Genomic DNA, 15,911 nt, shown 5'->3' on the forward strand with positions numbered 1-15,911 from the left:
TTTCCGTTGCCGAGCCGGGGCTGTCCCCCGCATTTTGATCGCTTCTCCCGCGCTCATCAAATAGTTGGCTTCGATATCGGGGTTGATTTACGGATGTTGCTTTGAGCTAATGACGACTGCCACAAGTATTTTGGCCCCGCCCCCAACAAAAGGAAAGGGACATGTTGACACTCAAACAGAACTTGGGGACGACGGGGCTGAGGTTTAAATTTTGATTATGCACCCTGTTGAAGAAACGTGTGCGATGTCGATCGACCCCATTTCGCTGTAGCGTGTCTGCTTTCAAGTCCTACTTTCATTCCGAGATACACATCTTATTGTACCACAATATTAAAAACTAAGAATTACAATAAATGGTTAAGAAAGAGCGACCGGTTTTTGCAAGTCATTGCCGTTTTAATAAATGAATGGGCATTGAGGCATGTAGCACGATCAACTTTCAAGCATAAATTTGTCAAGAACTGGGCTCCAGCCTTCAGGGGAATACATTTTTTTTACAGCAGCATTAGGCCTGTTCAATTATTTATGCTCGTTAGAAACCCCAACAGGATATGAGGCATGCCTGAGTCGACGAATCGCACAATAGAGAAATACTTTCTGCACTGTACACAGCATGCCTTGCTCCGCCCAGATTTCCCATCCATACGCACCTACACTACCTCGGCATCTCAAGAAGCCCACTTCCCCTGCTGCAGTGGAGGGGAAAAGCACTAACAATTATTCGAATCATGGTTATTTCCTATAAATGGAGGGTAAAAATGACATTTAGCCAGCAACTCCTTGAAATGAAAGTCAGTCACCGCATCGTTTTCTATATACATCTGCGAGGAATTTAATGCACGCGGTCTCCCTTGATGTATACTCTTCAGGAGACGGAAGCGGGTATGCGGGCCCTGCCTCAGCCAGGCGCGACTGTGGATTGGAAGCTTGACTGCCCGGTCACCGTTGACTGCGTGCAGTTCAACACGGGCTCATCAAGCATGACGGATGCTACGATGACTTCTGTGACGAGTCCCGAGGACCTTTCTTCTTTGGACCGTACACTGGATTTCCCAGGTTTTGGTGTCGTCCTATTTTGTCACTTCGCAACATCTTGACGAGTCATCGACATGGTCCAGCTTGGAGGTCTCTCTTTCGAACGATGGTCCCCCAAATCGAGGTCCCTTGGTATTTTGTTACAGAGTGTGACTTCCCCCTCAGCAAAAGCGAAGAGAAAGGCTGTGTCGTCATTCGGCCAGCGTTAATACGCGCGTCCAGCGTCCACGTGAAGACAACAACGAAAAAAAATAATGTGCCATATGTCATATACACAAAGAACCATAAACTCGTCCAAGGAGATGCCATTAACTGTGGTGGCAGCCATACGCGCACGTATTTAAACCTGACATTCGCTTGCGGTTTACAAATCCTAGCATCTTATTGGCTGGAGAAACATGCGAGGAAGTGTGTATACCTGATTTAAAACACTAACCTCCTTTACTAGCCATCTCTCCTTGAGGTTTCTCCTGGCGCTCATCACGGCTTGTTTTAACGTCGGTTTTACGTGTGCAGCTGTGTTCAAGTGGGTGGTTGTGTACTACACTACAGCCAACTTCTACAGCAAACACACCCACTGACAAGGTGAACAAGGTTTTACCGTAACACTCAAGCCCATTAAAGCTACAAGATTTATAACTAAAGTTAGCAGTAACTAAACTACGCTAATAAACACATAAGAATGTCACCTGTCAGCAATGAGTGCTACAGTACAACCACACACCACAACAGAACAAGATGCACTGCCGACTTAGGCCCACAACTCCATGCTGCAGTCAACAGGACCAGTGGTGACTACTGATGCATAAAATAACAATACAGAAGGAACGTCAGACATGTCATTTGCATCTTGCAAGACTGACAATCTCTATTTACAAAACAGGGGTGTCCCAGAGGACACTATACAACGCACGCGCATCACCTGTCTGTAAGCATATGACGCCGCCGTAATGACTTCAAATTCTTTTTACTGAAAGTATAGTCCATAATCACACCCCTTAACTTTAACCTGGACGCGACATTAGAATTTCGGTGAACGTCCTGAAGCATTGAAATATAGTCCCGAACTTGGTCTATACAAGCACCTTTAAGATATTAAGTTATGAATATGACTTGAAATACGGCCTGCACACATGACACGCATCCAATACGCGCACAAACATGTCCGCGATGCTGCAGGCGCCGTCTGCAGAAGGGATTAAAGCCAGCGACTGGTCAGCGGACCGCTGTGTTATGACAGAGGAGCTCGGCCAGCTGTGATGAATGTGTCAGGAAATCTTTGAAAAATCGAAGTTGTTTCCTCGCGGGCCAGGATGAAATATCGGCGATTATAGACCGCAGAAGCGAAGGCTGTATAAGTTACGTATCGACGGGAAATGATCAGAGCTGTAATTCTATAAGAGAGAACGGCAGGGAAACAAACAGCCGTCTATTTCATACAACACTGCAAAGATCCTGGCATTGTGTGAACACAGGATCATTACAGCATTATAAAGATTACACTCGATGTTCATGCAACTCCGTGTAATGATAATTAAACACTGCTTTTTCAGAGCATATTCAGAGCCGAAAAAAGGTTCATGCAAACCCTTTTTTTAATACAACCAAAATACACCTTTGGTCTCCATGAACATTATTTTTGATTTTAATATTGCTATTGTAAGGTACTTTTTGTGCCTGTTGTTCGTATGCAGATGGATCCATATTCATGAGCAAAATTGTGACGTCATTCAAGGAAGAAACCCCAATGTTACACTAATAAAGTCCCCCCAATTGTAGAATGTTTCATATTTTGTTGGCCTAAAGTCCGTTTTCTTTGGTGAATATTGCTGCGTACATGAGTGACAATCACCTACTTAACAATCCTCTTCATAACTGTTTTAATATCGGCAAATTTTGGTACCCAATTTCAATGAAAAAACCTACAGTGTCTTCCCCGAGGCGTGTATCAGATCTGTGGTCTTTTCTGATTGACATCACAGCAACAACGCCCTCAGTTGTGTGAATGTTTAAAAAGTGCACCTTTCAACACAATTAACCCAAAAGGGAGATCAAGTAGTTTTCACATGCAGGAGTATGACGTATGGTGTTCTATATGTGTCATCTCGCATCTCGCGTTACGAATCTCGAGTGCAGTTTCGAACCTTATCTCGTGTGGCACCTCGCGTAAAATGTAACACAATGCTAAACGAATCACCTGATATTACACAAAAAACGTCGCAAACAGCGATGACAGAGTAGGTACATAGCATGGGATGCAAACCCCTCGGGAGGGGGGATATACACCCCCATTTTTGGCAGGAGGATGGGCCATGTAATCAACCTCCCAGTGTTTTGCCATTAAGCAATATAAAAATGCTTATGATAAGCCCAATGTCATCAATTAAAAGACAGTTAAAAGGCAACCAACAAGACATCGGAGTTTAGCCGTGTATCCGCCTCGAGTAGAAGCAGTCTCCCATCGGCTGAAAAGAGCTACTTGGTGGGAAGTGTTCATTTTGTTGGTAGTGACGCAACTTGCACTTCAGAATGTTTGTTAACCAGCGAAGTGGAGTTCCTACCACAGGAGCCTCCGGGGTGCAGTCCACTGATTCAAGTGAGAATTCCTGGCCAACTCATTAGCATTAAATGTGCCCTCAACAGTATTATTTGAAAAGGAGCTTGTGTGGCCCCCAAAATGGTGAGATTGTGTAAATCGTTGCCGGGATCAACTCCCTGGGTCTTTAGGCTTCCAGGTGAGAGCAGAAGGGATAAAACTACGGTTGCAAAATGGTCCTAAGTGCCTGTTAAAATGAGGGCTGCCACTTGAAAAATGGCTGCAAGCAGACTTCGGAAAAATCAATTTTCGGGGTGTTTTTGTTTTGTGGGAAAAATAAAAAATGTAATTGGTTAACCCACAGAAATCCTGAAACGAAATTAAAAGATTAGGGAACAAACAATAATTTAATTTGTGTTTCAGAAACCCCAGGGGTGTCAGCATGCATGTTAATGGGCCCTGAACAATGCTGATTTAACACTGTTTTTCAATGGGTTTGAATTTAGTGGACTGCACTGTCAGTTACTTGGAAAGCGCGCCCTCTCTGGGTTCCGCTCGGGTCGGATCACATTTAACGCGAGTAGTGAGATTTGAAACTTCATGCCAGATTCGAGATCTTAAACATAACTCTCGAAATTCTCAACGCTAGATGCAAGATGGCAGATAGACAATACCACTATACAAAGTTGTACAAAAAGCGTACCTTAGCAAGGTTCAGCGCTTAGACCCTTTAAGTCATTACGGCGTTACATTTTCAAGATCGTGTTTTTGTTGTAAAAGAGAAGCCTGCAAACATTAGAATATCCAACAAAAGAAACACAGTGGACGAACAATGAGCGTCCTTTGTTATTGCACTGTGCTTCTTTTGTTAGATGTTCATAGTGAAACTTAGAGCAAATGTTGGAGTCTTTTCTTGTCTCGACTTGTAGAAAAGTGATCGCAACCATCTTAATCCTTGACGTCAAATGTAAAAAAAAAAAACACTTTCAGAAGTCCGCTGGAAGCACTCAGCTTGCACTTTCGACTCTGCATGTGAATCTGTGCGCCTTCGGGAATACAGTAGGAAACTCCGATATAGGCCAAAATGCAATATATTCGAGGGGGTCCGGGTAAGAGTCGGCAACGCGCCCGTGGGGTCGAGACTTGCTGCTGCGGTCCCCGTCGCTAAATTGCCTGATTCTAATCCGATTTTCTAGATAGATTTACAGGGAAAGGTAGGTTCACGAACGGAGGGTTTGGGATGGAAGCCGCAACACAGTCAGTCAGCCCCGAGGAATGGAGGGGGGTCGAGTGTTGTCCTCCACCCATCAGCCCGGGGCTTACGGGAGCAGAGACCGAGATGAGAAGCGTGGTTCTCCTCGGTAGAGATTGTCAATGTCTTGGATATGTCAACGTATCTGGGGGAAGTCAGTCTTGCAGTAATGTTTGCATTATTTGGCTTGTCCACACCGAGTTTGTAGAACGGACGTTGACAAAAAAACAATAAAAACAACAACCAAAAAACACCCCCAAACGTAAAAAAAACTCACCGGCGTGAGCAACTGATAATAGCAAGACTCACGTAAAGGTCTTGGATGCATTTTCTTTGTGAATTGTTCCGAACAATCAAAATGAGTGATATTTTGTCCGGTAGCATCAGGTGAGTTTCATTTTGCAGTGTTCATTAAAATCAGCGTGGGTGAGTTAATTAAGGTTTGCGCAACACCCACGGACAGATCAAGAACCAAATTGGGGGATTAGTAGTCGGGGATATGAAGATTTATGTCTGTTTCTAATCAGGTCTGATCTAATCAGGATAAAGTGAGAATGTTTTACATACACTCTAGGAACGACGCAGATTGGTCCCCAGTATCGTCCTTTCCTCTTCACATTACAGTAATGCATCTGGGGTGCGGTTCCCTCCGGACATGCTCTTCCAGTCCCCCCCCCCCGCTCCAGTGGCGTAGCTGGGGGGAGGGCTGGGGGCACGTATCCCCACACAAATTTGGGGTGCCCCCACTGAAAAAACGGATGAATGGATATTGAACAAGGCTAACAAAAAACTTGCCCCCAAAAACACACCACTGAAAGCTGGTGCCCCCTATAAGATGATGGTGTCCCCTTTGTGCCCTCCACTAGTAAAATCCTAGCTACGCTACTGTGCCCCCCCAAAAAAATGCCAACAGCGCGTATTTGTGATTCCAGCCAATATTTCGAATATCTTTCGTTCCCTTTGTAACTTGAGTGGATGGTAATTGTTGAATGCGGTTAGTTTTGTTTGTTTTGAAGATCTGAGGTTCTAACCCTCCCGGCCTTCCCCATGCACTTGAAGGCTCAGAAATTACAGGATATGAGGAACATAGCAAGCTTGAAAAATAATGATCACCGACCAATTCCATCTTCCCCCCTCCCCGAACTTCCTAAGCATGGTAATGGACATCACATTCCTCCCTCCTCGCCCCTCAAAATATTTATCGGGGCTCAACTTTGCCCCGAGACAGAAAGTCCTGATGCAAGTCAAATTGGGCTCCTTGAAATTCACGTTGGTCCCGTGGGTGAAAATCCGGCAGCAGACATGAAATCCCGACTGCAACACTATCGCCGTCACAGCCCTCGGTTCAGGTTTGTTTTCTGGCGCGCTTTGTGCATGCTTATTATGGTAACGTCTCCTCGACTCCCCGCGGAGACTTATGAGGCTGGAGTGCTATCGGTGTATGCGTTTTGAAATTGACCGTAAGAAGTCACCGTTCCCACATTCATCTCTTGGTGTTTGGTTTTCGTGCTGTGTATTTTTGGGGCCAAAAAGAAGTCCTTCAGGGTTTGCTCGGAAGCGAGGTTCTCCAACTGTTGTACACTTGTGTTACACTGCCACTGACCCACTCTGTATCATTTTCCATACGATTAAGCCAAAATTATAGTCGATATTAACATTTTAAGGAAGATAATCTAAAGAGATTTAATTTAGTAGATACTGACCTCGTTCGCAAGTGTCAATCAAAGGTGATGTTTCATTGTAAAAGTAGCTTAAAGTCAAAGATTCATAAGTGGTTTACTTTATCGTAAAGTTGCTTTAATTGGAGCGAAAGTAACATGAAAAAGGTCTCTTTTGAGTACTTACACAGGAATGACACAGGAATCTACTACACTTACCAAATCATAACTGAGGATAGGAGAGGATGGCACCCCGCCCTTCCTTTTTACCAGAGAAATTTGCGTCTGTGTCGCCAGATGTGGGTTTTATGAACAGCGCCATCTATTGTCTATAAATGCTGTGACGACTCATCTCACTAGTACAGCGTTCCAGTGTTCGATCATTTCAGGTTCCAAGTCGGTTCCCCAACTCGTTTCATAAAGCTCTTAATTATCCACAGTCTTTAAGTCACGGTGTTCGATTGGTGTTACCGACATCCTCATATTATGGTGGTGGGTGTAAGAGTTCCCCCCCCCTCTTGTACCTGCGTCGCCTCAGTCAACTGGGGGCCCAAGGAATTACAGTCGTTAAATCCGAGCAACGTTTTTCTCCTGGGTGCGCATCTGATCGACCCAGTATCAGTTCACTCTTTTTTTGTCACTGGTGAGGGCGTACTTACACACGGAGCCTACTGACCATTAAACACTTTTTGTTCCAACAGCGGATCCCATGCTTTTGTCCTGATTTGAAAAAAAAAGGCAGTTGATTGTGCGTCGTCGAGTCTCTTTTCCCCTTGACACCACCCGAATCACCCCCATCCAAAAGTAACCCCCTCCACGAGTGGAAACAGTTGGGGTTTGATGCAGTAAGATGCAATTTCTTATATTCGCGTATCCTAGTATTCATTGGCAGATATGATATCCTTTATACCTTTCCCTGTTCCCTAAATTGACAGCAGGAAACGGAAGGACTATCACAGCAAAGGAAATGGAACCGAATCCTGTTATCGACAATGCTATACACTATAATACATAAAACACACGCGTACCGTGCAGTTGACGCCATATCTGTAGCGTTGTACAACGCAACGCACTCTTGGAATTCCAGAAGAGGGTTGGCCTCATTAAATGTAAGTGTACTGCATCATTTTGATTGATTTTGGCGTCACATGATACACTGAGTTCTGGGCAATGAAGGAGTTCCATCTCCCAATCACACTCCCACGAAGTATTCTCCGGGGTTATCTGTCTTTCGTTTCGCATTCCACCTCCAACAAAAAATTTGTGTCAATTACAATTATGTTTGATTCTGTGAAGTCGTTGGAACCTAGAACTTGCTTTAGGATGGCTAACTCCAACGGAAAATGTGGTGGCATTTATTTTGGTTTTGGTGCTGTTCAACCCAGTTCGTTATTTTGGACAGCGTATAGGTTGTACTGGACAGTTGAATCATTAGGACCATGATAAATGTGAATGTGCCATCGCAGCAGGCGCACGTTGGAGTGTGGTTACCCTTGTAGTTAACTTTCCTTTCCTTATCTTTAGTTAGAGCTAAGAAGGCTTCAATGGACCATTAACCGTGCCGAAAACTTGTCGAACACGACCTAATGTGGGCGTAGCCTCACTCGACAAGTTTTCACACCCCTCCAAAACCCTGCAACCGCTCACGTATCCCCTTTATACATTCTATTTATAACTGAATTTATCCAAATAATATCGATCAATGCAACCGCTGCATTCTTTCTGTGAATGGTGAATTGCGCCCTCAAGTTAATCTTTTCACTGCACAGCCGAAAGCAGATGGGATCATCCACTTTACAACCTTTTATTTTTTCAAACCTTGCTTTGTCGATTTTCAGCCGTCCAGGGCACATTACTGGACTGTATTTCAGGTTAAAACAGTAGAATAAAGCTAGACCTTAACTCACACTGACATCGAATCGACGTCCTTTGTTCATCTCTACAGTTACCCTACGTGAGCTCTGTGTTGGGGAAAAACAGCCAGGAATTGACGGAGTAGAGTAGCGGAGAGGAGATCAGTGCGACGCCATGCCCATCCTCAAGAGTTGTTGTTGCTGTGGCCTGCAGAGAGGTTGCATAGTGGCTGGCATCTTCTCAGTGGTAAATCGAAGATGTCTGTAGTGACGCCCAGCTAAGGTTACGAGAGATGCAAGGGGGTGTAAACTGCAAAGGAAGACATTGCAAATAGAAGTGATGGGGTCGGGCAGCTTACGTGGAAAGATCAGAATGGCTTTAGTAGATTGCTGCATTTAAAGTAAGGGCCATCAGTAGATTCACAATACAGTGCGCCACCAAGACGTTGTCACAGAAAGGCCTTTGTCGCCGTACATTGTAGGAAATGGTCGACAACTTACATAGGCCGGCAACTTCAATTATTTACGATTTTTTGAAGAGAGGAAGATTCGTATGTGTATTTCGAGTAGCAGTCTCTCGACTTTCAACTTGAATAATGACCTCTCCGTGGCAACTTCTTGGTGGCGCACTGTCTTGTAAATCGCCAACATGAAGTTCCAGTTGCAATACACAGCGCCTTCAATCACAGTCCATGGCCAGTGAGGAAAATTACAGGGTGCCATAGGTTGACATCATTAGCAACGGGTTTGCTTTCGCTGCCGAAACAATGTTAGCCGTCTGGCACATGGTTCAGGCGTAACTTGGGTACTATATTTCCTCGCTATGGAGATACTTTTCGGGGGAGAGGGATGCTGTTCACAGGCTTTGGCCGCAGTGTGTGCCAGTGCTACAAATGAAAGCTTCTTTGTCCTCCAACCTCATGGAAAAGGGAATGGGGGAGGGGCCAACAAGCCTCGAGTAGTGCCACCATGGTACACAAATCAAAATGTACTCAATGAAGTTGTTAAGATGTGTCACGGAGTAATAAGTATGCCACAGGTATATTAGAGTTGCTTTGCTGTGATACGGTGGCCGATGAAGTGTTGTTTATAAAGCACACTTACCCCAGATGAATTTCTTGGTGAACAGGTGACATCACTTGCCTGGGCAGCGTGGGGCGGCTATAACCTGTACGAATCTGGAATTTTACAGACGGAATCATGTAAGTCAGTCAGGTGATCCCTGTGACTATCCGAACAGAATACATAAGAAATACACCCCAAAATCACGAGCATCGCTGTTTTTTTTAGCATACATTAAAGTGGTGTTCTCATGTACACATAACTTCCATGTCCCACAGCACTTTTTGCTATCCCTTCCTCGGTCCATTTCTGAGAAACACTTGATCTTATCCCAATGACATTGTGACTTCTCGCAAGGACCGCAGTCTGATACAATGAGGAATGTGCGTGTGTGTCTTCTTTCAGTTTCAGATATCGCCCCGTTTTATTACGGTTACGCCGTTGGTGTGGGACTCTGGGTATTCTTATTTCTGTCATCCTTTCTCCTGGTAGCAGGAGTTTGTTGCGTAAGTAGAATGGCATATACAGACTTTACTTGTTTTGACAAACCCATATTAGTGCTTAGGCCTACTTTTTCCTTTTAACTATACAAGTAATCGAGCGTACTAAAGTGCACCGGCGGGTCTAGAAATTTCCCAAAGGGGCAATTTTGGGCGTTACACCACACTGGAAAAAGCATTGGCAAGTCCGATAAAAGAGGAGTAGATAACTTGTGGCATGGTTCATGACGCACCTAGCGCATGTGCAATGAAGTTGATGTGTGAAGGACTGTAGTCAACCTTTGTTAACGTCACTTAGGTCTATGAGGAGAAAACGTGGTCGTCGGAAGGACAAAATAACCAAAGAAAAGTGAAAATGGCAGTTTACAATCGCTTTACTCAAATTTTCTCTGTTCCACTATTTTTTCTACCAAGTGGTCTTCCCTGCACTGTGCTATTAAAAACGGCTATGGCACTCGGCGACACCACCAACCTTGGTAGGCCGGTCGCAAATTGACGTCTAGACTAGTCCAACCATCATCGATTAGCGTGCGTTCGATCAGAGTTAGTCGAACTATCGTCCTTGATCGAACTAGTGGGGGATGGGCTATTGAGTCATATTCCCCCAGGCACTTTTCCGCATCCATGTTTAGAAAACGCATGGTGGAGAGTGGAAAATTTGTCCGACTTCCAACCCAAAAAACGGTCTTCAATAGAACTCAAAAAGGGAGAAAAGTTTCAATATAGCCATAAATACGCCGTCCTGATGTAAGATTCTGCATGAAGGAAATACATATTACATGCATGCACATCTGTAGAGTTATAGAGTCATGTGGTGTCAGCCCCCCCCCACCTTGCTATTCAAATTTCTATGACCAGGCAAATTATCCCCCCCCGTATCCCTCATCCCCAGTCACCTGCTCAAATTACGCCACTTCTAAAAGAAGAGGTCGTCGCCTGCTTCAAATTGTATACGCTCGGGAAGGAAGGGGGCACGTTTCAACGATCAGTGGTCCTCTAAATCTAAAAGCAAGGACATTGTGATATAAACCCGTCTAAAAACAGTTGGCTGGTGCGCTGATCAAGTTGTTAAGTCGGTAAACTGATCAGTGGGCACTGGGTCGTCCTTTCTTGGTTTTACTTTTTTATTTTTGTTTGTTTTTGGACTCCATTTGTTTCTTCTTTCTCCTGTTACGAATCGATCTTAGAATCAGCACAAGCTTATTTTTTCTACTACGGTCGTCGGCCATTACACATTATTTCCGGTTATCTTTAAATTTTGGCTGCAGGATCGTCGGGGCTTGCTCATACCGTACATAGTGGCGGCGATCCTCGCTATCCTGGTTCACTGTGCTCTGTGCGCCCTCTACCTGTATATCCTGATCTTGGTGAGTACCGCGGGCTTACAACTTGTTGAGAAGCATTCATCTCGTTTGGATGGCTGTTTAAGACTCAAAGTATCCTAGCCACGCTTGGTGTCCATGGAAACCGCCACCTTCAGCAGCTGTTTGCCAGGGACACGAGAGTACCCCGGCTGTGGCCGAAAATATTATGCCTGTTTCACGCGGGTGTATTTCAACCCTAGTATCTGAACTTTGAAATAAACCTATCACAATGCAACGCGCCACCCACGTGCTTGCCTCGCGATCACTCACACAGGCCACTATTCAACGTCACAGTTATCACATTGCCAAGGCCTATAAACGCATATCACTTTACACCTTGGTCGTTTTGTTCTTGAAATAGGCTTACGTGCTATTCATACACATATACAAATATAATAATAAAAAAGATTACCTGTAACTAGGAAAACACATAATTATTTAAATGTTTCACACGTGTATGATATTTGAGCGGTCTGTATTTGTAAATATTAACGTTTGTCGTATTGTGTCAATTTTACTTTTCCTTGCGAGTTTCTAACTATTTTATTAACTTGTAATGATCGCACAGCCCCAATGGAAACCAGCTTGAAACTGTTTGGGCATACCCTGGGTAAAGAAATGGAGTAAATAAACAAATAAATAAATAAACCAGGGATCTCGTATTGTCACGGAAGGAAAGGGGTAGTTATAACATGCAAAAAGCATCGCGGACAGATATTACACGATAGATAACAGTTTTTCATCAAAAATAACACCGCAGAAGGATGCATATAAATTTCGTATAACACAGGCTCCAACCCAATCGTATTAGCCTTGAACCCCACGCCCCAAAAGGAAAATGTCAGGCTTAAATAAAGCCACCGGTCTTAATCATTTCTTTCCATAGGCTTTTGACGAGGGCTACGTCAACGACGTGTTCAACCTCACTGCACTCTCTCTGTCAGGAGTATTTATTGTCCTCGACGTAAGTTATGGCTTTGACAAAAAGAAATCAAAATCATTTCCGAGATCTTTAATGAAGGGTAGCTGCGATCAAGTTGTTTGAATGCGGCACTTTAAAATGCACTTGTGTGTCAGCTAGCCTGATTTTTTAACATTTGTTACACTATTTCAGAGGGTATTTTACTTCCTCTTTGGTTTTCATGCTAATGAGCATTTCCATATTCACGAGCAAAACTGTGGCGTCATCCCAGGACGAAAGCCCCAATGTTACATCAGTTTGTACACAGAAAGTCCTGCATTTTTGTAGATTTCTCTAGATACAATTGTCTCCTTTGCTGATTGTTTATGTGCACAGCAAGCATGCTGTCTCTTTCATAGAATCTATTTTCAATGAGTAAATTCCGCGTTCACAATTTGAATAGAGAAGCCTACATGTATGTACATGTAGTGTACTAGTCTTTCTTCCCTGGATGATTTATGTGTAGAAACAAATAGCTGTAACATAGGTCTCTTCCTTCAACGATGTCACACTTTAAATTATTAAATGAAATTCCGTTTATATAAAAATAAGAAAAAAATGGCCAACAACTGAAAACCCTCAAAAATAATATAGATCTATTTAATTGCAGTCACTGAGTTTACTCTGTGTGATCTCGCGTTACCAGGAATTGCGTTACGGGGAGGACGCGAGATTGGTCAGACAGGTACGTGTAAGCATTATGATTGGTTCATGCTTATTCAATTCTATAGCTTGCATGTTTTAATTTAAACGGTTCGACTTATAACCTACGGTTCTAATAAAGGAATAATACAGATCAGGTTTGTTTGGCCACAAAAGTTGAAACTAAACTGAATGTAGTGCGAGAATTGTTAATATCTTTACTAAATGTATTTATCGCTGTGGTCTTATAAGCATGCTGAAGTTCAGCATAACAGATGTTGTCAGCATTCAGGCGCTGTCAATACCCTTTCATAAAATATTGGAAGGTCACACATAAGCCTACGCTGAAAGGCTCACTTTCGGCCGGATCAATGCGTCTACAAAGAACGGTGGTGCTGCGGTGCCAGAAAGGGATTTTCCCGCGTGTATTGTCCCATTTGTCCCTTTGGCAAACAGACTGAGTGGGCCCTCGTTCACCGCTCTTTGAGGCAATCTTTTTCCCCCTGTAAGAAAACCCGGCCCAGTCGAAAAATTTAGAGGGTCTGACATTTGGATTCTCTCAGAATCTTTCTGAAAGCCTTTAAGAAACAACTTTTGCATTCCCGTTCTAGTCCTATGTTTCGTTGCTAACGTGCACCTTGACCCTCTTCCAGAGATAAGGGGCTTGATGAGGATTGACCTTCCAAAATTAGGTCTGTACTGAGTGACCTCAGCGAGGGTTTAGGGCTACGTCAAGTCACTCACTGACTGGAATCACCATTCTGAAATCAAAGCGAAGTTGCACAGACAAAGCAGTGAGCGAAGGATCCTTGGGAGAGTGACTAAAACGACGTAAAATGGGCTCCCCCCAACAAAACGATAAAGATTTCCTTTTGCTACATACGTCCTTTTATATTCTACAAATACGTTGAAGTTTAACATATTTAACACTTTTGTTTTATTTCAACATGTTTTTTTTTCGTTTGTGCAATTTCAGGAAAGCGTCTTCCCTGTGCAATCTCCATCAATAGCCATGACTGCATCCCAACCCAGGCGCTACTAACTTAACTGTTTTTTAGCTCACTGGAGCTTTGCTCAGCCGATGACTATTTCATGTCTATACCAGAGAAGGGCCTGCAAAACACGTCCAAATTTTATACTTCTGTATTTATACACTGACCTTAAAAATATATGACAAAAGGATTATTTTTGTGATGACAGAATGAGGGTGGGACTTAAGTTAAAAGAACACCTTCGGAAATGTCTCGAAGAAATAACAAATTAAAGCAAACATTACTATTTGTGGTTGAAGTAGCTGCAGGCGTCATGGCATTATGGAATTAACGGAACTCGAAAAAAAAATCAGCCTTAAAAACCTCTTGGTGTGTATGAACAGATCAATCTGGAAATTTATTGGAAATCTTAATTACTAGGCATCCTGCGTATATGAATCAACGTTCCATTCAACTTCTTGAAGGTTGGAGTACATAAATAACAATGGTAATGTTTAGCAGTATAACCATTGCAAAGGTGCAACTGAAGAAAAGGCAATCATTCTTTATTATCCAAAGAATCCATATTTCTGAAATAATTTAATTGGGAATAAAATACCTGTTTTACCATTACTTGCTGCTCTTTGGCTATGTCTATTTCCTTTTATCTTCTCTGTGGAGGGACATCGTTAATCGTCAATATTGTCGTCAATATTTGCGACCAAAATTCACGAGTTAATTGCTCTTCAGTCACGAATATTGACGCCAATATTTGCGATCAAATTCAGAACAGTATCTCCTTTCGCAAATATTGCCGGGATTCTTTTTCCTGCAGTAAGCCAGGCAGAGAGAAAACTTGCTCAGCTATAGACACAACAATTGCTTTTTAACGCTGTGCCAAAACTGCCCAGCCGAATAACAACTTCAAGCTGAAAATGTAAGTCATTGCGTGTGCGCGTGAACACTTCATTTCCGCCTAGCTTGCCGGAAACCTGAAAATTCGCGGCAATATTTGCGACCGGACATACAACGAGTCGCGAACTTGGTCACAAATATTGACGTCAATGTTGACGATTGGTGATGTCCTACCAGGGCCACCGTACACTTCCACCATCACACACGTACACTTGCAGGGATACACACACTTGTTCTGTATAGCTTTGGGGGATACCGTTATATAATGAACTACCCAAAATGATGTGGGGAGGGAGAAATTAATGTCCTCACAACTCCATTCTCATTTGCCTTAAACAAAAGACAATGTCACCCTTAACCTGGTAAAGGCCATGTCCAACATTCCGCAGAGGAGTTGCCAATCGCTGCACGGTCGATTTCCTATATACCTCCAAACTGACAGGCTTTATCCACCGTAAAGAGTAAGATCAGAGGTAGCCTGTAAATCCACTTGACCCGCGCTACCTTTACCCCTTGTGGAAAAATACCGTTACCACAAAAGAGGCAATCCTGAAGTCAAGCCATCAAAAGTTTCTCCGTTTTTCATTCCCCGATCCTCACAGACTTTCTTCATCTGATTAAACCAAATAAAAGTAGTTTACCTCAGGGGCCCACACGCATGCTTATCACATGTAATTTTCAAAAAGTTATTAAATATGAGAACGTTAATAAAGGTCACAACGTTATTAAAACAGTACCGCATTCTTGCGCGGACGGTCTGGCTTACCTGTACTTTCGTGAGCTGCCATTTGCATTTCCAGCGGAGTTCTACGCATTTAAGCGTGCATAATGGCTGATGTCACATAAAACTTGGACTCACTGAAATTTGGCCGTTTTCTTATTAACTGATTTGATTTATTTAAATATGCAGAATAAAATATGCGTAGGGATTTAACACACACAGAAAAAAAAACCAGGTACGGCATAATGTCATTCCTTAGCGATATGATTGGACAAATGACGTAGCTTATGAAAAAGTTATGACGCACCATATTCAGAATACGCTGGGACTGCTTGAGCTCATCATTGTGTAGTTTGTGTACGTCACGGTCGGTGTGGGCCAATTTCCATTGTACATGTTCGGTCAATGCGGTACGTACATGTACATCAACATGTATGTACA

General features: G+C 43.3%; 2 protein-coding genes across 3 annotated transcripts in view; one reads left to right on the top strand and one right to left on the bottom strand.

Moving 5' to 3' along the window:
• Positions 1–8,479, bottom strand: part of LOC110984107 (E3 ubiquitin-protein ligase NHLRC1-like) — a 33,585-nt gene extending 25,106 nt beyond the window's left edge. The window contains exon 1 of one of the 2 annotated variants that reach the window (XM_087132877.1): positions 8,389–8,479. In XM_087132877.1, the coding sequence (XP_086989003.1) occupies positions 8,389–8,396 (8 nt within the window). In that variant the 5' untranslated portion in view covers positions 8,397–8,479. Of the gene's footprint in view, positions 1–1,471; positions 1,771–8,388 lie in introns of those variants that run through there. The other variant, XM_087132878.1, reaches the window with a different exon arrangement.
• LOC110984108 (uncharacterized) lies at positions 8,445–14,467 on the top strand. Its single transcript, XM_087132886.1, has 7 exons — positions 8,445–8,581; positions 9,464–9,536; positions 9,802–9,902; positions 11,165–11,263; positions 12,147–12,224; positions 12,832–12,906; positions 13,840–14,467. The coding sequence occupies exons 1-7, from the start codon at positions 8,510–8,512 to the stop codon at positions 13,903–13,905; spliced, it is 564 nt and encodes a 187-aa protein (XP_086989012.1). The 5' UTR covers positions 8,445–8,509; the 3' UTR covers positions 13,906–14,467.
• Positions 14,468–15,911: the final 1,444 nt, after the last annotated feature.

The sequence above is a fragment of the Acanthaster planci genome, linkage group LG02 (genome assembly GCF_054643075.1).
Source record: "Acanthaster planci isolate LZ-2023a linkage group LG02, COTS_SCS, whole genome shotgun sequence".
In the NCBI taxonomy this organism is placed as follows: Eukaryota; Metazoa; Echinodermata; class Asteroidea; order Valvatida; family Acanthasteridae; genus Acanthaster; species Acanthaster planci.